Source organism: Enoplosus armatus, chromosome 15, assembly GCF_043641665.1.
Source record: "Enoplosus armatus isolate fEnoArm2 chromosome 15, fEnoArm2.hap1, whole genome shotgun sequence".
In the NCBI taxonomy this organism is placed as follows: domain Eukaryota; kingdom Metazoa; phylum Chordata; class Actinopteri; order Centrarchiformes; family Enoplosidae; genus Enoplosus; species Enoplosus armatus.
In genome coordinates this window covers 22,928,079-22,947,670 of record NC_092194.1, presented here as the reverse complement: position 1 = coordinate 22,947,670, position 19,592 = coordinate 22,928,079, and the positions used below count along the sequence as shown (strand labels likewise).

The following is a 19,592-nucleotide window of genomic DNA, read 5'->3' as shown; positions in this document are numbered from 1 at the left end:
TGCATGTCTACAGAGACAGCAACTTTGAGTATTTAGCTGATGATTTTTCAGTACTCCTTAAAATACAGTAAAATTCATTTTTACGCTGTAGTAGTGATACTTTCACTAACATCAAGTATGTGAATACTATAATAATGCTACTGATGTTGTGACGATCCACTTCAGTGGATGCAGAATGACCAGAATCAGTTGGACCATGACCGGAGCCAGTTAGGCCAGGTCAGACACAACTGAACAAGATAAACCAAACCAGTTTGACCAGATCACAGAACCAGTTAGAGCAAGTTTAGAACCAGATGGACCAGGTCAGAGACATTTGGACTAGATCAGTTAGAGTAAAACTGAACCAGTTCAAATAGATTACAGCTAGTTGGACTAGAACCAGTTAGACCAGATGTTAGACCAGATGTTAGACCAGATGTTAGACCAGACCAAACACATGGTTAGAGCAGATCAGAGACAGTTGGACCAAGTCTGTAAGACCAGAACCAGTTAGTGTACTACCAGTTAGACCGGAATCACTAAGACCAGATCAAAGACATTTAGACTAGACCAGTTGGAGCAGATCAGAACCAGTTAGAGGAACAGGTCTGACAAGTTGCATGTCTCACAATTATTTATGTTTATATTTTATTTGCCAGATTTTGTTCAGTTGTAGTGCTAGTGTTTGAGATGGCCTGATTAAATAAAGGTTATTCTATATCATTATTTTATATAGTTTATATTATCATTATTATTATTATTATTATTACTACATGTTGCAGCAGGTGAACATATATATACTACACAACCAGACACACTCTTCTCTCTGATTGGCTGCTTCCCACCTGAACCTAACCTAAGCTCCTCAGTGGTCTGAGGTTCAACAGCGGCAGGATGATGATGATGATTACAAACCTGCTCACCTATTATTATTATCTGAGTCAGGCTCTGTGACACGTGTACACACACACACACACACACACACACAGGATATTGGATGTTCAGGCAGCGTTGACATTACAGTCAGCAGATAACTGTGTGTGTGTGTGTGTGTGTGTGTGTGTGTGTGTGTGTGTGTCCTCTCATCATCATCTCAGCAGGTGACTGACAAGTGCACCACGGCAACGCCACCTCTGGAGACACACACACACACACACACACACACACACACACACACACACAGCAGGACACACCTCCTGCAGTCTGTCCTCCAACTCTTCGGACTCAGACTCTGATGGTCTCGAATCAGATTTAAACGATGACTTTAAAGATGAAACTGATCCCTGATATTGATCACAGACTGGCTTTCGTCTTCACGGTTTGACCTTTGACCTTTGTTCTGCTTCATTGACTCTGCTGTTAAGCTTCACGGAGGATAAAGAAGACTGAAGTGACATGTACCTCTTTTCCACCAAATAGTTCCAGGAGGAGCAGCAGGACCAGAGAGTCTTCTTTGTGGATTTTGGTTGGTGTTTCCACCTTGAAGATTAATTGTTTGACTAATCAGCTGTGTTCAGCACTCCAGACTTCACCCTGATAGTTCCTAAGTCATTGGAGAGTTTAAGGGTGCAGAGCAGGGCCACTTTTGGGGGACCAGAAACCAATTAAGACCCTGGTTCCACCGGTGGAAACACAGGGAAAGTTCCTCAGTGGCTGCTCACTCTCCAGGTTGTACTCTGGATTTTTAATGATATTTAACATCAGCGTGTTTCAGGTTCAGTAATCTCACCATTGTGGTTCATCACCTCTGTGGTGACCTAGGTCCAACCAACCAGCACTGCAGGATTTACTGTTTATATCAGAGACGTCTGGTGTCTGAAGAACAACACAGAGGACGTTATGTATTTTCACTGACTGAGTCTGACCTTTGTCATCATCCAGGGAGCCAGAAAACTCAACGTTTGTGAGACAGGAAAAAGTCAAGGTGAGCTGAGGTAGAAGCTGATGTAAAGACAATAGAAGCAACTGTAAAGACTGCAGAAAAGGCAGTACAGACAGTAAAAACAGCTGTAAAGTCAGTTGAAGGAGCAGTAAAGAAGGTTCCTGCTGCTGTTTATACTTTCATGGATATCTGATATCATGATATAACATGACACACTGAATCGTCCTCAGTGTGTTCAGGTTCAGTCCGATCACTGCTGTGACTCATCAAGCATCAGTTAAACACTGTGGTGACTGAGGTCCAATCAGCTCTTCAGACCAAAAGCTTCTGGATTTACAGTCTGTTTATATGCGAGACTTCTGTTCAGGTCTGGATCTCAGACTGAAGAACAACATAGAAGAGGTTTGGAGGTGTCAGTGTCAGGTTTCTGGGGATGATTAATCAATAAGTTGATAGTTTTTTGGGTTCTGGGAAATGTGATAGGCATTTCTTACTGTTTTCTGACATCCTGCTTAGATATACCATGGGAATATACCATGGGACCTGGATGGCTGAGAATATTCACAGACTTCAGACGTTTAATAGAACAAATGAATTAATCGGTTGAGTGAATAAACTGCAAAGATTGGCATCGTCCTGGATCCAGAAAACCAACTTAGGCAAAACAGGAGGAAGCTGAGGTGTGACGACCTGTCAATTAAACAACTGTCCCCAAACATTCTTCACTTTAATCCTCAATATCCTAGTTCCTAGATCTGTGATGTAACTTGTAACTGTTGATGTACTTCCTGTCCTGTGAGTCTGTCTGAAGATGGCAGATGCTCTGAGGACGTTGTATGCCACTCTGATGGTTCTGTCAGGTGTCGCCTCCATCTGTGGGAACCTCCTCCTCTTGCTGGTGCTCCTCCTCAACAAGGAGCTCCGGACCGACACACTGGGCCTCACCCTGAGCTTCAGCCTCAGCGACCTGGCCCTCGGACTCTCCACCATCCCCTTCGGAGCCTACAACAGCCTGGCCTGGCCCTCCTGCTGCCCCAGTGAGGGCGCCTCCTGTCAGGGCAGCGGCTTTATCTTCCTCCTTCTGCAGACCTCCTCTATCCATTCACTCACCTGGGTCACCATCGATAAATTCACTGAGATCTGCTTCGCCCTCAGCTACAGCAGCATCTGGACGGCCGGGCGGAGCCGGGTGGTGCTGGTCCTGGTCTGGTTGTTCTGCCTGGTGAACGCCGTCCTGCCCCTGCTGGGGTTCGGCAGCTACGTCTACAGCGAGTCGCGCTTCCTCTGCTGCCTGAGCTTCACCCCTGACAACAGATACTTTGTGGTGTTGTGGATGTTGGCGGGCATCGTGGCGCCGATCCTCACTATGTGCTCTCTATATGGGTATATCGTCTACGTGGCCAGGAAACAGGCCAGGAGGGGAACATTTATGTGCAATGAGCTGCACTGCTACTACGTTCCTGCCAACAATTACCTGAGGAGTTCCATCGTGATGGTCACAACCTCAGGTGAGTTGCTCCACACTGATTCGTCCTACCAGCCAGCTCCTGTCTTTATAAATTTGCACTGTTTGTCCGAACTCTGTTCAAACCAACAGAATTTTCTTTTAAATCTTTGTTTTCAATTCTAGTAGAGATCACAGAGTCTCAAAAGATCCCACATATGTAAGGCTGTCAGAATTTTAGGAAAATTAGTCTAAAAAAAAAGGGTGGTGAACTTATGACATTAGTATTTCTAAAATCCTGGTTACGGCCCTGGCTGTACGTTTATCCTGTGAGACATTAGAGAACAGGAGGAAGTTTTTCCTTGCCATTGTCTCCAAAGTGCTTGCTCATGGTAGAAACTGTTGGGTCTCTTTAACAATATTATAAAGAGTCGGTCTAGACCTGCTCTATTTGTAAAGTGTCATGAGATGACTTTTGTTGTGATTTGGCGCTATATAAATAACATTTAATTGAATTGAATTGAATTAAAAGGCACCCCACCCCCACCCCCTCAAAATTTAAAAAAAGGGACTTGCCTACCTGATATACTGTATATACGGCCAATTTTACTCCTTTAATCCAGCATATTGCCCGTTGGTCCAGTCTCCCTTTGTCATTACTGGGGAGGGCACACCTATTTAAAATAAATGTTCTACCATGCTTATTATATCCATTTCAAGTGGTCCCTATAGTATTATCGTGCAAATCACTATCAGACTTGAATAGTGCTCTCAGTACTTGGACAACACTACATTCCCGCTGACGCCCCTATAATTCCCCCCCTGGTCTAGAGCAGAACTCAGGAGTCCTTTTACAACTTACTTAGGACCTGATTGTTTGTGAATGATAACGGATGTTTTATTTTTCAGTGCATTGTGTTTGTGCATTCCTGTTTTGTATTGCCATTAGCTTTTTCATCTGTCAAATCTGTCATGAACTGTAACCCTGTCAATGTTTAAAAAAAAAATAAAAAAGGGACTAGCCTTTATTTGTTTGTAGCTATTACTTGTAGATATTGTCTTTATTTGAACACCAGCTTTTATCTATGAATTTACAGTAACTTGACAACTCTCTAATTGCAGAGGACAGGAGTTTATACGTAAATATGATCCGTCAAGACTAAGATGTATGAATTGTCAATCTGCAAGCATCATAGAAAGGACAGCTGCTTCATGTGTGGAAAGAACTCATGTACTCATAAAACTCAAAACAAACAGTAGAATCATATGTACATGTTGCCTTGACAACAAGAGCTGAGAGGAATGTCTGAGATAAAGCAGAGCAGAAAGCAGACAACTGAGAGTCACTCTGTTTGTCTCAGGATCAGCTTCTATGTTTACCTTTGTGACTCACTGTCATTACTCTAATTATGGCGACACACAGTGTCATAAAGACAGAGAGGGTCAAAGGTCATCACAGCAGCCTGCAGACAGTGGACGACACATTAACCAGATTATAGGTTTATATTCTGACTATTGGACGTCTCTAAATCTACTCTACTACTAGTCCCCATATCTCTGCAGCTAGTCACCTGATCTCTGCAACTACTCCTGAGACCTCTGAAGCTAGACGCCAGACCTGAAGCTACTCCCCAGACCTCTGAAGCTAGTCGCCAGACCTCTGAAGCTAGTCGCCAGACCTCTGAAGCTAGTTGCCGGTCCTCTACAACTAGACCTCAGACCTCTGCTGGTGAACTGCCAGTTTTTGGTTGGTTTTGAGGTGGTCATGTATTCCTGGTTATGTGTTGACAATTTCCTGTCTGTTTCCCAGTGTGCTTGCTGGTGTGCTGGCTGCCCTACATCTCAGTGTGTCTGTACGAGACATTTAGTGGTCAACAGAGTCCTGCTGTGACCTCTGCCCTCTCCGCCTGGCTGGTTCTGAGCAGTGCTGCCCTCAACCCCTGGATCACCTGTATGACGCAGACGTAAGTAGGATTCCACAAAGGCAAAGCCAATCATGAATGTACACCTTGTAGGATATAGCCCCTTATATAAATGTCAGATTAGTTGTGAAACAGCAATAAAACATAATAATGATGATAAGGAAATTCTGTCTATTTGTCTGTCTGTTCCTGCGTCTCCAGCAGGTACAGGGAAGGGGTGCGTCGGAGCATCAACAAGTTTATTCAGATGTGTGCATGTTCTGGGACACCTCTGGAGACCCACCCCCAGAGCTCCGCCCTCCACCTGGACACAGCCAATCCCATCAGCACAACAACAATGACTACGGCAGCAACACGTCCACCGTCATCACCAAAAACACCAACACCACCGTGATCAACACAATCCCGACATCATCATTCAGTCCAAAGTCAGAAACACCTGCTGTATTTGCAGAGACAAACAGGTCATCAGACTGGCCTATGACAGTCACACTGCACTGTGGGAAATGTAGTTCAGCCCTCCACTTCAGTTCATATGATTTGAAGACATTCCTCCTCCATCACATTCAGAGCTTGGAATCCAGCTGAGTTGATGGATGACGACGGTCAGTGGATGATGTTTACCCCCAGCTTTCAGGTTCAAATCCTGCTTACTCTCCCCTCCACACACCTGGCCAATCTCTGCATAAAGCAGGTGTGACTGTTGAATTCAGAAAGTAGCCCCCCCCCCCATATATTTCAGTTTCGGAAAGGGGGTTTCAGACACTGTAAGACGGTCAGACAAACGCTTTGTTTGCTATTGGCTGGTTTGCCATAAAATTGATTACAGACATTCATGGTCCCCAGAGGATCCTCTGCCTTTCCTCGAACCCCATCATCAGGTCAAGTTTTCACTTGGCAGGATACCTCTAAAACTAAACACTGAAATCCCATCAGCCTCAGCTGTACTGAGTTCAAGTTGAAGTGGATCAGCATCTGATTAGGATCCTGCTGGATGCCTTTGTGTGGACGTTTTCTGCACAAACTGGGAGGAGACCCCAGGAGAGACCCAGAGGACACTGGAGGGATTATATATCTGATCAGGATCTTACTGTCTTCCTGTTTATCCATCAGTAATGACTCTCACCGGCTGACGGGAGTGCTGCTATGGCTGCAGACTGTTGCTGAAACACTGAAACTGGAAGCTTAACATTTTTCAGGACACCACTTTGAAATGTGGTTCTGTGTGATTCTGTATAAAAACTTCTTCTCACAGCTGAGAGTTGAGCTGATTTAACATGTAAGGAGAAGAGTGCTTCAGGAGAAACAGCGTGTCTCTGACTTCGTCATATCCAAAGAGTCGGAGCTCTGGTTGTATAATAAGCAATAACATAATAATAATAAATACTATTAATGGATATAGACTGTCTAAAAGTGCTTGTTTCTTTTCTTGTGTGGCAGTCCATTTTCAGGATCTTCTACTCGATCAGTAAATCTTCAAGAACCCCTGATGCACAAAGCATACATAAAGTAAAAGTCACCTGAGTGGGGTTGGAAACAGGTTTTCCCTACTGTTCAACAATAACTCACCTGTGACTGCAGCTATCATCTGTGTTTTGGTTGCATTTCTACAGCCACAAAATCAACCTCAATGGAAATGTCTGTGACCTGAGTTTGTGCTTTTGTTTTGTTATTCTGATAACATCAATCAGCAGTTTCAGACTGATCTCAGACCATCTAATGGTCAGAGGTCAGGTGTTCGTACCTGGTTGACCACCTCGAAGTAAAGAGCCAGTGTGGTTGTTGGATCCAAACCACAGATCTTCCACTGACATGTTCCTCCCGTCCCGATCTCCTGTACCACACACACATGCAGTATGTTACTGTACAGTACAATGTACTACAGTGTTATACTGTATAATACTCTATGGTACAGTATAATACAGTATAATACTGTGTACTATAGTACAATACAGCGTGCTACAGTACAGTATAATACAGTACAGTATGTAACAGTGTATTACAGTATAATACTGTGTACTATAGTACAATACAGTTTACTACAGTACAGTATAATAAAGTGAACTACAAGTTAACCTGTTAGCACAATGGAAAAAAATATTGAGAACAGGATGTTAACTATTGCTAAATCACTAATTTTTACATTTCTATTTCTACATCTGTTAAAAAAAACAAACAAATATCATGTAAATCAACATCTTTTCTCTTTTGATGGAGCTAGGCTAACATTTGCCCCCTGCTTCCAGTCTTTATGCTAAGCTGGGCTAACCATATCCTGGACCTGTCTCTGTACTGGATGAATGATAGGATGGAACAATCTAAGAAAAATAAGAAAAAAACAACAGCCTGTATTTATGATTGTGCAAAACATTATTATTTTGTTTCTACGTGAACAGAATCAGATAAAATAAGGCAGCTGTTGTTGTTCTCCTTATAATCATGATGATTCAAATTTGGCGTTATATTCATTGGTAACAGCTGGTCAGTCACATCTGACTGTTAATTATCCAGTTATAATTAAAAGCTCTTTCAAATCAAACACACAGAGATTAAAGTGAGACAGAGGACAGACAACAGGAGGATTTCCGTCAGGTCAAAGGTCAGCTGTGTGTGTTACGTACGTTCTCAGAGACACAGGGTCCTTTAGCGTTCAGAGACACACAGGGTCCGATTGCTCCTGACACTTTGATCTCTCTGGAGGTCTGAAACAAAACACACAACACTGACTTTATTCATCTGGGAGACAGGTGACCAGGGGGTGTAGTCTCTGTCAGCAGGTGACCCGGGACAGGGCCTCTGTCTGCAGCCGAGGGCAGGGCCTCTGTCTACAGGTGACCCAGGGGCGTAGACTCTGTCTGCAGTGGCCTCGGGGCGTGGTCTCTGTCTGCAGGTGACCCAGGGGCGTGGTCTCTGTCTACAGGGGGCCTGGGGGTGGGGCCAATACTGGATTTTTGAGACCAGGACCAATACTGACATTTAATTCTCATTTTCACTTGTTTGATGAGGATCCTCAAAAGAATAGTGACTCAGATCTGTAGTGGGACAGTTTAAAGTGTATAAATCAACCTGACAGTGCCCTCTGGGGGACAAACTGTTTCTAAATGAGCTCAAATTTATCTTCTCTGGTGACACATACTGACTCTGATCAGCTGACCTGACAACAGTCAGCTGTAGGTTCGTACCTTGACCTCCAGTGTGGCGGCAAAGGCCATCTTGAAGGATCCCTGGACGTCTTTGGTGAAAACTCTCTGGAAGGTTTGTTTAAACAGAGATGTGTTGAAGGAGTCTGCCATCACCATGTACCCTCTGGAGAGACCAAGAAATACAAATACACAGAGTTACATCACACAACCAAATCTTTTCCTCTGTTAACCAGAGGAATATAATTCAATAATTCAACACTCCGTGCAACAATGTTTCACATTAAAAGCCTGTCAGCAGCTCAAAAGACATAATTCCTCCCCTTACCTGGAGGGCGTTTGTGAAACATCTACAGGAAGTGTTTCAGTGACAAAAAACGAAAGAAGCAAGGTAGAATTGAGTGACCTTGTGGGTACTATCACAGGTCTGGGGGTTAGGGGACAATGGCATCTTCCCTCCAAACCTCATTTTAGAGGGAATATATTTACAGGTCAGTTTCCTTTTGTGCTTTTGAACCTTCTTGGTTATGTTTGTGTGAAAGATAATTTAATGGTTTCTGGCATCGGATGTGCTGTAGTAACCTGGAAACTGTAAATCTGTTTACACACAGTAGGTCAGTCGTCTGATTTCTGCCCGACCTGAATCTGGAAGCCTGGCTGGATTATTTTACTTGTGGTGGTGAGAGAAGATGCTGCTTCCTGATTTTAAACATTTGGTTTGTTGAATCAGTCGGAGCAGACTGACGACGCACCTCTACATGTAATGATCGCTTCTTCTATCCTCCCGATCAACAGTAACTGTCACATGAAGAAAGACGATTAGAAATCTATCAAGCTGAAATCAGGTTTCTCTGATCTGATTACAGAAACCAGATTTCTTCTTAACACAATGTTTTAGAAATCAGCTAACTGTAGAAAGACAGCTGTAACCTGGTTACTGAAGAGCAGTTGAACGTGTGTGTGTGTGTGTGTGTGTGTGTACCCAGTGTAGTTAGCGCAGCACTTCATCTCCAGCAGGCCGGTCTGATCGAGAGCACAGGCGTAGATGTCGATGATGTGACCGTTAGTGGACGCTCTGTTAGCTAAAGACTCATAGTGCTACACACACAAACACACACACACACACACACACACACACACACACACAGTTATGAAGTCGATATCTCCCCCCCACAGTCTATAAATATTATCAGTCAGTATTATTCTTACAACAGATTTCTGTAGATCTCACTCACCTTGGTGGCTTTCTTCATGAACTTGGCGTTGTCCTTCTCAAGGTCATGCCAGGACCTGATGGGGGTCTTCAGTTCGTCTCCCACCACCATGCCAGGACCCTGCGTCGCTGGGCCGCCAATGAACGTCATGATCCGAGCACCCGTGTTCGGGAAGGTGCACTTTGGGTAAAAACACAGACTCTGTGTGACATGATGCTGAAACCTGAACACTGCTGATCTAAAACTGCGGCACATCTCACCTCCAGCAGGCCGACAGCGATAGACATGGCGACACCCAGCGAGCGCAGCGGTCTCTTTCCCTGAGTGACGGGCCAGGGGTCTCGCTGCAGCTCCCCCAACAGGTCAGTCAGATTCATGTCGATCTTCTGCACCGGCTGCAGGAACCTGAAGTAAAAGCCAAGAACACACGTGATGCTGAAATTATAACATGTTGGTTGATTCTGACTACTGACTACTGATTTCTTTTTTTTCTCTTTTCTCTTCTTCTTCTTTCTGTACTTCTCTATAGAGATCAATCAAACACTTGATCGTATTTTAAACATTTTTCTTTTTTTTTTTAAACATAAAAGCTATTCTGAAAATGCTAAAATACGGACTGCCTTAAAGATTCTGTATATACAGTGCATCCGGAAAGTATTCATACCGCTTCACTTTTTCCACATTTTGTTATGTTACAGCCTTATTCCAAAATGGATTCAATAATTTTTTTCTCTCAAAATTCTACACAGAATACTCCATAATGACAAAGTGAAAAATGTTTTTTTAGACAATTTTGCAAATGTATTAAAAATAAAACACTCAAATATCGCATGTACATAAGTATTCACACCCTTTACTCAATACTTTGTTGAAGCACCTTTGGCAGCGATTACAGCCTCCAGTCTTCTTCTATGATGCTACAAGCTTGGCACACCTGGATTTGGGGAGTTTCTCCCATTCTTCTTTGCACATCCTCTCAAGCTCGATGAGGTTGGATGGGGAGCGTCGGTGCACAGCTATTTTCAGGTCTTTCCAGAGATGTTCAATGGGGTTCAAGTCCAGCTCTGGCTGGGCCACTCAAGGACATTCAGAGACTTGTCCCGAAGCCACTCCTTTGTCATCTCGGCTGTGTGCTTAGGGTGGTTGTCCTGTTGGAACGTGAACCTTCGCCCCAGTCTGAGGTCCAGAGCGCTCTGGAGCAGGTTTTCGTCAAGGATCTCTCTGTACTTTTCTGCATTCATCTTTCCCTCGATCCTGACTGGTCTCCCAGTTCCTGCGGCTGAATAACATCCCCACAGCCTGATGCTGCCACCACCATGCTTCACTGTAGGGATGGTATTGGCCTGGTGATGAGCGGTGCCTGGTTTCCTCCAGACATGACGCTTGACATTCAGGCCAAAGAGTTCAATCTTGGTTTCATCAGACCAGAGAATTTTGTTTCTCATGGTGTGAGTGTCCTTCAGGTGCCTATTGGCAAACTCCAAGCGGGCTGTCATGTGCTTTGTACTGAGGAGGGGCTTCCGTCTGGCCACTCTACCATAAAGGCCTGAGTGGTGGAGTGCTGCAGAGATGGTTGTCCTTCTGGAAGGTTCTCCCATCTCCACAGAGGAACGCTGGAGCTCTGTCAGAGTGAGCATCGGGTTCTTGGTCACCTCCCTGACCAAGGCCCTTCCCCCCCGATTGCTCATTTTGGCCGGGCGGCCAGCTCTAGGAAGAGTCCTGGTGGTTCCAAACTTCTTCCATTTACGAATGATGGAGACCACTGTGCTCTTTGGGACCTTCAATGCTGCAAAAACTTTTCTGAACCCTTCCCCAGATCTGTGCCTCGATACAATCCTGTCTCAGAGGTCTACAGACAATTCCTTTGACTTCATGGCTTGGTTTGTGCTCTGACATGCACTGTCAACTGTGGGACCTTATATAGAGGACAGGTGTGTGCCTTTCCAAATCATGTCCAATCAATTGAATTTACCACAGGTGGACTCCAATCAAGTTGTAGAAACATTTCAAGGATGATCAGTGGAAAAAGGATGCACCTGAGCTTAATTTTGAGTTTCATAGTAAAGGGTGTGAATACTTATGTACATGCGATATTTGAGTGTTTTATTTTTAATAAATTTGCAAAATTGTCTAAAAAACATTTTTCACTTTGTCATTATGGGGTATTGTGTGTAGAATTTTGAGGGGAAAAAAAAGAATTTAATCCATTTTGGAATAAGGCTGTAAGATAACAAAATGTGGAAAAAGTGAAGCGGTATGAATACTTTCTGGATGCACTGTACATCAACACATATATACACACAGCCGTATATCCATACATCCCTCCATTTTTACCCTTATACATATATATACAGTGCTGTGAAAAAGTATTTGCCCCCTTCCTGATTTCTTTGCATATTTGTCACACTTAAATGTTTCAGATCATCAAACAAATTTTAATATTAGACAAAGATAACCCGAGTAAATACAAAATGCAGTTTTTAAATGATGATTTCATTTATTAAGGGAAAAAAGCTATCCAAACCTACCTGGCCATATGTGAAAAAGTAATTGCCCCCCCTTGTTAAATCATGAATTAACTGTGATTAACCACATTTTTTGGAAAGCTGAGTTCAATTTCACTAGCTACACTCGGGCCTGATTACTGCCAGACCTGTTGAATCAAGAAATCACTTAAATAGAACCTGTCTGACAAAATGGAGCAGGCTGAAAGATCTCAAAAAGCAAAACATCATGGCGAGGTCTAAAGAAATTCAAGAACAGATGAGAAACAAAGTCATTGACATCTATCAGTCTGGAAAGTGTTACAAAGCAATTTCTAAGGCTTTGGGACTCCAGTGAACCACGGTGAGAGCCATTATCCACAAATGGAGAAAACTTGGAACAGTGGTGAACCTTCCCAGGGGTGGCCGGCCTACCAAAATTACTCCAAGAGCGCATCGACGACTCATCCAGGAGGTCACAAAAGAACCAAGAACAACATCTAAAGAACTGCAGGCCTCACTTGCCTCAGTTAAGGTCAGTGTCCATGATTCAACAATAAGAAAGAGACTGGGCAGAAATGGCATCCATGGGAGAGCTCTAAGGCGAAAACCACTGCTGACCAAAAAGAACAGGCTCGTCTCACATTTGCCAAAAAACATCTTGATGATCCCCAAGACTTTTGGGAAAATATTCTGTGGACTGACGAGACAAAAGTTGAACTTTTTGGAAGGTGTGCGTCCCGTTACATCTGGCGTAAAACTAACACAGCATTTCATAAAAAGAACATCATACCAACAGTCAAACATGGTGGTGGTAGTGTGATGGTCTGGGGCTGCTTTGCTGCTTCAGGACCTGCACGACTTGCCGTAATTGATGGAACCATGAATTCTGCTCTCTACCAGAAAATCCTGAAGGAGAATGTCCGGCCATCAGTTCGAGACCTCAAGCTCAAGCGCACTTGGGTTATGCAGCAGGACAATGATCCGAAACACACCAGCAAGTCCACCTCTGAATGGCTTAAAATAAACAAAATGAAGGTTTTGGAGTGGCCTAGTCAAAGTCCGGACTTAAATCCAATTGAGATGCTGTGGCATGACCTTAAACAGGCCGTTCATGCTCGAAAACCCTCCAATGTGGCTGAATTAAAACAATTCTGCAAAGAAGAGCGGGCCAAAATTCCTCCACAGTGATGTAAAAGACTCATTGCCAGTTATCGCAAACGCTTGATTGCAGTTGTTGCCGCCAAGGGTGGCACAACCAGTTATTAGGTCTAGGGGGCAATTACTTTTTCACATAGGGCCAGGTAGGTTTGGATAGCTTTTTTCCCTTAACAAAATGAAATCATCATTTAAAAACTGTTTTTTGTATTTACTCGGATTATCTTTGTCTAATATTAAAATTTGTTTGATGATCTGAAACATTTAAGTGTGACAAATATGCAAAGAAATCAGGAAGGGGGCAAATACTTTTTCACAGCACTGTATATATACATATATACATATACAGCGGGGGAAATAAGTATTGAACGCATCAACATTTTTCTCAGTAAATATATTTCTGATGGGGCTATTGACATTAAATTTTCACCAGATGTCAGTAACAACCCAAGTAATCCACACATACAAAGAAATCAAAACATATATGTCCATAAATTAAGTTATGTGTAATAAAGTGGAATGACTATATATTGAACACATAAAGAAAAGAAGGTGCAAAAAGGCATGGGAAGCCAAGAAACCAGCTGAAATCTGTCAGTATTTAGGAAGCAATCCTGCCCCATCAGTGCAAATTAATATCAGCTGGTTTAATCCTAATTGATGGCCTATAAAAAGGTTTCTCATTACCAAGGTGTCACACAAGAAGCATCTCATGATGGATAAAAGCAATGAGCTCTCTCAAGACCTTCGCATCAGAGTTCATAGAAGAGGCCCCCAAAACCTTCAAGATTTGAAGACAGTTTGTGTGGAAGAATGGGCAAAAATCACACCTGAGCAATGCATGTGACTAGTTTCTTCATACAGGAGGCGTCTTGAAGCTGTCATTACCAACAAAGGCTTTTCTACTAAGTATTAAATACATTTCAGCAAGCGTGTTCAATACTTTTTCCCTGTGTCATTCCACTTTATTACACATAACTTAATTTATGGACTTATTTGTTTTGATTTCTTTGTATGTGTGGATTACTTGGGTTGTTACCGACATCTGGTGAAAATTTCATGTCAATAGCCCCATCAGAATATATATATATTTACTGAGAAAGATGTTGACACGTTCAATACTTATTTCCCCCGCTGTATACATATACACACACACATATATATATAAAAATGTATGTTTCTGCTGGTCTTTCTGTCTCCGGAGCTGCAGTCAGGATCTATGACTGCAGTCACCTGCTGCCCCCACAGTCCTGCTCAACACCCACTGCTTCAAAGATTATTATTAGTCCCCCCTAGCAGCCATTAAACCATGAGCAAGGCAGTCTCAGTGCTGTGATACCTCCAGAAACCCGACTGAAACGTTTCAAAAAGGTTGTTATTTTCCAGTGAAGGGAGAAATTGCTTGAACACTATTTTTTCTAAATTGTTTGCTATAAAAAGGTAACTTGGAAATGAGTCTATGGTTTGAGGGAGGGATCCAGCCCAGGTTTTCTTAGCAGTGGGTTCACACAAGAAGTTTTAAAATAATCAGAGACACAACGATTCGACAAGAAATGTTAAAAACGGACAGATTCCATTACTTATATAATAAGTCATGGGATAACACTGGTTCAAACTATCTTGTTGTGGGTGAAGGACATCAGAGTAAGTGGCATTGGGGTAATAGAGGCTCTAATTGACTCCACTTCATCAGTTAAACACAAATCCTTCAGCATATTGTTATAGTGTAATAATAACTCTGTCACAATATCATAATGTACCTGTAGACCAGATTAGTTCTCTCTTTCCTACATCCCCAGCTGTGAACATGTATTATTATCTATCCAAGGCTGCTTTCTTTCTGAGGTCTAGACCTGAAGAGGTGCAACAATATTTAGTGAAGACAAGCAGATGGAAGTGACACCAGATTATTGGTGAGGGACCTGATGGGCTTTGACTATCAAACAACGTGCAGAACTTTACATTAAAGGAGCAGAGTGACACTGTATCAACAGGAGATTCACAGCTAAGAAGCTCACTAGGCCTCCACCACGAGCCCTGACCCTGAACCACAGTGAGGAGCACTCAGTTCAACAGGCTGGCTGTGATCGTTAGTTTGAAACCAAGATTCTGTTCAAAACATATAATCATTTAAGATGAAAGTCTTACTGGATAGAGATCTCACGATGCCATTTCAGTGTATTTCTGCTGGGAGCTGAACTGAGTATGATGGAGAGTGTCAGTGACAGGTGTTGTGTCCAGGTGTGCTGCAGGAATGACTCTCCTCTCTACGGTGCTTTCTTAGTTTGTTATAGAAAGCCCATCTGTTGTTCTGTTCAACCCTCCATCTTGCTGCAGATTCAACATTTGTTTGGCTCTTTAAACAGGGGAGAGCTACCCCTCACTTAACTTTGGGAAACTGCGACGTTCTGTATCTGCTCCTCGTCTCTGCCTTTAACGAATATATCTCGAAACCACTTTATTCCCTTCCATGGAATCTTTGTCTGTGACCTCCACTGGCTGGTACACATTCAGTAACCTTTTCATTTTAATCACCTCAACGCAACCTGAGGCAATGCGTCTCCATCTTCCAATATCAGATTTTGAGTAACGGATCGTAATTGATGGATTTTAGTTGACTGAAGTCTTGTGGTAGATTGACTCAGTGATACTCATATCTTCCTCTGGTGGCTATTAATTATAGGGCAGCTCTAATTAAAAGTGAGAACCTGTGTTTTTCATCCATTTAATTCACGGCCAGATAATGGACCAGAATCTGTAAGAGAACTGCAGTGAAGGATGTAGGAGGTTTTGATAGGTGTATCAGAACATTGTCTATACTCCCCCTCCATGTCTAAACTAGATGCTATCCTTTCAATAAATTCAGATGTCTATACCTTTTATATTTTCATTTTGTTTCATCCATTGGCTCAGAGGCTCCAAAAACATGGCAAAGAGAAAAGGACTCGCTGGACCCCCATCAACAGCCACGTTCTTGTGTGATCGAGGTCGAGAGTTTCCCATTAATTGAGCCTGATGTTTATTATAAAGAGCCTGGATGGTTTGGAGAAACGTCTCCAACACTTGATATAAAAAGTCCCGTCTGACAGAGTCAATATGCCTTTTCCACTATTGCTCCTATTATAGGTTGCATCACATGCAACGTTCTTGTAGAACCTGTCTGATCTAAATGAAATAAATAAATAAATGTTTTCCATACGTCTGGCCAGACTAGCAGTAAACAATATATGATCTTGATTAAGGACTCTTACAGGACTACAGCTAGAAAGTTCCACTAAAATCACATTTCTTAATAGTGAAACTTCATATGACTCATATTCTGTTCCCAACGTCTTCTAGTTCACACTTTTTGTTAACCTGAGGGCGTTTTGACCAGTGCTGTGTGTGTGTGTGTGTGTGTGTGTGTTTTTACCTGTTGGACAGAGGCTGCGGGGCAGTTTGAGGACCTCGTCCCTGAGTGGCTGAAGGTTTGGTCAGACCGAGCATCTCCTGCAAAGTCACAAACAATTCACAACTGGTTAAACTGTTAACTACCAACAGTACAAGTTACAGTGTTAGTTAGCACTGTTAGCTACCTGCAACACTAGAGCACTTCTGAAGCAGCAACGTAAAGACCAAGCTACCTCCCCTGGATTAGGAAGACCTGGACCCTCCCTGGAGCCAGACCTGGGAGGTGGCCAGGTCTACACCCACCAGGTACAGGCATGCTCAGCTCAAAAGGAATGACATGGGGTCTTGGGGGCCGACCACTTCAAGGTGTTGTCAATCAGGCAGCAGGTAAAGTAGGGAGGTATCTCAGGGTCTTGTTCACCAGTGAGGGTCAGATGGAGGTAAGGTCAACTGGGGGGGGGCACTCTAGCAGTCATGGAGACGCACAGACCACATTGGAGGGATTATATAACCCATCAGGCCTGTGAACAAGAGGAGCTGGAGGACGCGACACGTCTGGGGTACTTAGGTTAGCCTGCTGCCACCGCAACCCAGACCCAGATAAGTTTTAGTGTTAGTGAGCACTAGTAGCTACCTGCAGGACTACTTACAGTGTGCTGGCTGAGTTAGATACCTGTAGCTGCTTAGCGTTCAGGTCCTTTGTCCCCCTGAAGACATAGCTCTTGGAGATCCCCTCACAGCCGAGCTCATGAACCTGAACCATCCGGCCAAAGGTGATGAGTCCCACCAGTGCAGTGGGAGGCAGCAGAGACAGGGACATCTGTAGAGACTCCTTCAGAGCCTGCAGGTCCTCGTCCTCCATACAGGTGTCCACCACGTACAGGAAGACCAGTGGCATCTGAGGACCCCGCTGAGGACAGAGACCACATCAGGTTTTCTGTCAGAAAATATGGTCTGCCTGCCTGTCTGTAAGTCTGATTACCTGTCTGTCTGTCTGTTTGTACTTGTCTATCTGTAAGTCTGCCTGTCAGTACCTGTCTGTCTGTCTACCTGTCTGTCTGTCTACCTGTCTGTCTGTGCATGTGTGTCAGTCTGTCTGTCTGTACCTGTCTTTCTGTCTGTCTATCATTCTGTACCCGGCTGTCTGTCTGTACCTGTCTTTCAGTACCTGTCCATCTGTCTGTGTGTACCTGTTTGTCTGTCTGTAAGTATGTCTGTCTGTCTATACCTGTCTGTCTGTCTACCTGTCTGTCTGCAAGTCTGTCTGTCTACCGGTCTGTCTGTAAATCTGTGTGTACCTGTCTGTAAGTCTGTCTGTACCTATCTGTAAGTCGGTCTGTACTTCTCTGTCTGTAAGTCTGTCTGTACCTGTCTGTCTGTCTACCTGTCTGTCTGTAAGTCTGTCTGTCTGCCTACCTCTGTTTGTCTGAACTTGTATGTCAGTCTGTCATTCTGTTTTGTCTGTCTGTCTGTACCTGTCTGTCTGTCTGAACTTGTATGTCAGTCCGTCTGTACCTGTCTGTCAGTCTGTCTGTCTGTCTACCTGTCTGTCTGTGCATGTGTGTCAGTCTGTCTGTCTGTACCTGTCTTTCTGTCTGTCTATCATTCTGTACCCGTCTGTCTGTCTGTCTATCATTCTGTACCCGTCTGTCTGTCTGTACCTGTCTTTCAGTACCTGTCCATCTGTCTGTGTGTACCTGTTTGTCTGTCTGTAAGTATGTCTGTCTGTCTACCTGTCTGTCTGCAAGTCTGTCTGTCTACCTGTCTGTCTGTAAATCTGTGTGTACCTGTCTGTCTGTCTGTAAGTCTGTCTGTACCTATCTGTAAGTCGGTCTGTACTTCTCTGTCTGTAAGTCTGTCTGTACCTGTCTGTCAGTCTACCTGTCTGTCTGTAAGTCTGTCATTCTGTCTGTCTGTACCTGTACCTGTCTGTCAGTCTCACCTGGACCACGTACTCGATGGTGGAGAACTGTGGCAGCAGCTCGGCCGGTTGATTCACCTCAGAGATTCCAGCGTAAGATGGAGGAAACTGAAACAGAGCAAATGCTCACTGTGTGTGTGTGTGTGTGTGTGTGTGTGTGAGAGGTGTTGTACCTGTACTGTAACACATCACAGGTGTAGTCAGTGAATGTTGGGGCCACAGTTAGAGAAAAACATGAGGTTTCAAGAATAAAGTCAAAATATAATATAATGAGATGTGGATAAAGTATTACTTTATAATAACACAAAAATACATGCGGAATTTGATGAGTAAAATGTCATAATGAGGTTAAGTTCATTTTCTTTAGAAAACAGTATTAGGAAAATAAAACTAATTCTACAAGAGCAGAGGTCATAATTTCTACAAAACATTATAATATTACAAAAATAATTTGTAATTGTATGAAAAACACAAACGACGTAACAACATTTGGTTGTAATTTAAAAGTCACAATGTTGTAAAAGTTAGAATAAGTTGTGGGTCTGTATATCCTCACAAGTCTAGAAGTAAATATGTGTGTTTATACTGTACCTGGTTCCTCTGGTAGCAGAAGTTACAGGCCCACAGTTTGGCTCTGTAGTCCACCTGGCTGAAACACACACACAGGTGGACGTTAGACTGGTGCTACACTACCTGTCTGCCTGTGCATGCTGTGACCTCTGACCCCTGTCTAAGACATCACCCAGGTGTGCAGTGATGCGTACCACAGCGGGTTGAGCACAGCCCGGCAGGTAGCCCTGCTGCAGAGAACCGGTTCGTACTGGATCGGTGGCAGGTCGGGTCGTTCCCTCAGCGGGGTGAACAGAGACGCCACCGGCACCACCATCCGGGTTGCCTCCAGCCGGCTGGACGGCCAAACGTTCCAGCTGAACCGCACGCCGTCACGCTCCTCGTTCTGAGCGATGTACTCTGGGAAGGTCGCCATGGCAACACAGGGAGACGGGGGGGGGGTCGGACACACTGTCAGGTAAAAGCTGGGGGGGAGACAACATCAGT

The 19,592-nt window shown here is 43.7% G+C and overlaps 2 protein-coding genes across 3 annotated transcripts in view; one reads left to right on the top strand and one right to left on the bottom strand.

The window, feature by feature from the left end:
• Nucleotides 1-19,592, bottom strand: part of sec23a (Sec23 homolog A, coat complex II component) — a 31,440-nt gene that overhangs the window by 10,431 nt on the left and 1,417 nt on the right. Inside the window, exons 2-13 of one of the 2 annotated variants that reach the window (XM_070920202.1) lie at nt 19,301-19,570; nt 19,128-19,185; nt 18,558-18,644; nt 17,289-17,525; nt 16,638-16,714; nt 14,265-14,270; nt 9,845-9,989; nt 9,606-9,764; nt 9,353-9,468; nt 8,413-8,536; nt 7,852-7,932; nt 6,975-7,064 (exon numbers count right to left, since the gene is read on the bottom strand). In XM_070920202.1, coding sequence (XP_070776303.1) covers nt 6,975-7,064; nt 7,852-7,932; nt 8,413-8,536; nt 9,353-9,468; nt 9,606-9,764; nt 9,845-9,989; nt 14,265-14,270; nt 16,638-16,714; nt 17,289-17,525; nt 18,558-18,644; nt 19,128-19,185; nt 19,301-19,521 — 1,401 coding nt within the window. In that variant the 5' untranslated portion in view covers nt 19,522-19,570. The remainder of the gene's footprint in view (nt 1-6,974; nt 7,065-7,851; nt 7,933-8,412; nt 8,537-9,352; nt 9,469-9,605; nt 9,765-9,844; nt 9,990-14,264; nt 14,271-16,637; nt 16,715-17,288; nt 17,526-18,557; nt 18,645-19,127; nt 19,186-19,300; nt 19,571-19,592) is intronic. The other variant, XM_070920201.1, reaches the window with a different exon arrangement.
• LOC139298199 (adenosine receptor A3) lies at nt 2,676-5,624 on the top strand. Its single transcript, XM_070921111.1, has 3 exons — nt 2,676-3,372; nt 5,119-5,272; nt 5,432-5,624. The coding sequence occupies exons 1-3, from the start codon at nt 2,676-2,678 to the stop codon at nt 5,622-5,624; spliced, it is 1,044 nt and encodes a 347-aa protein (XP_070777212.1).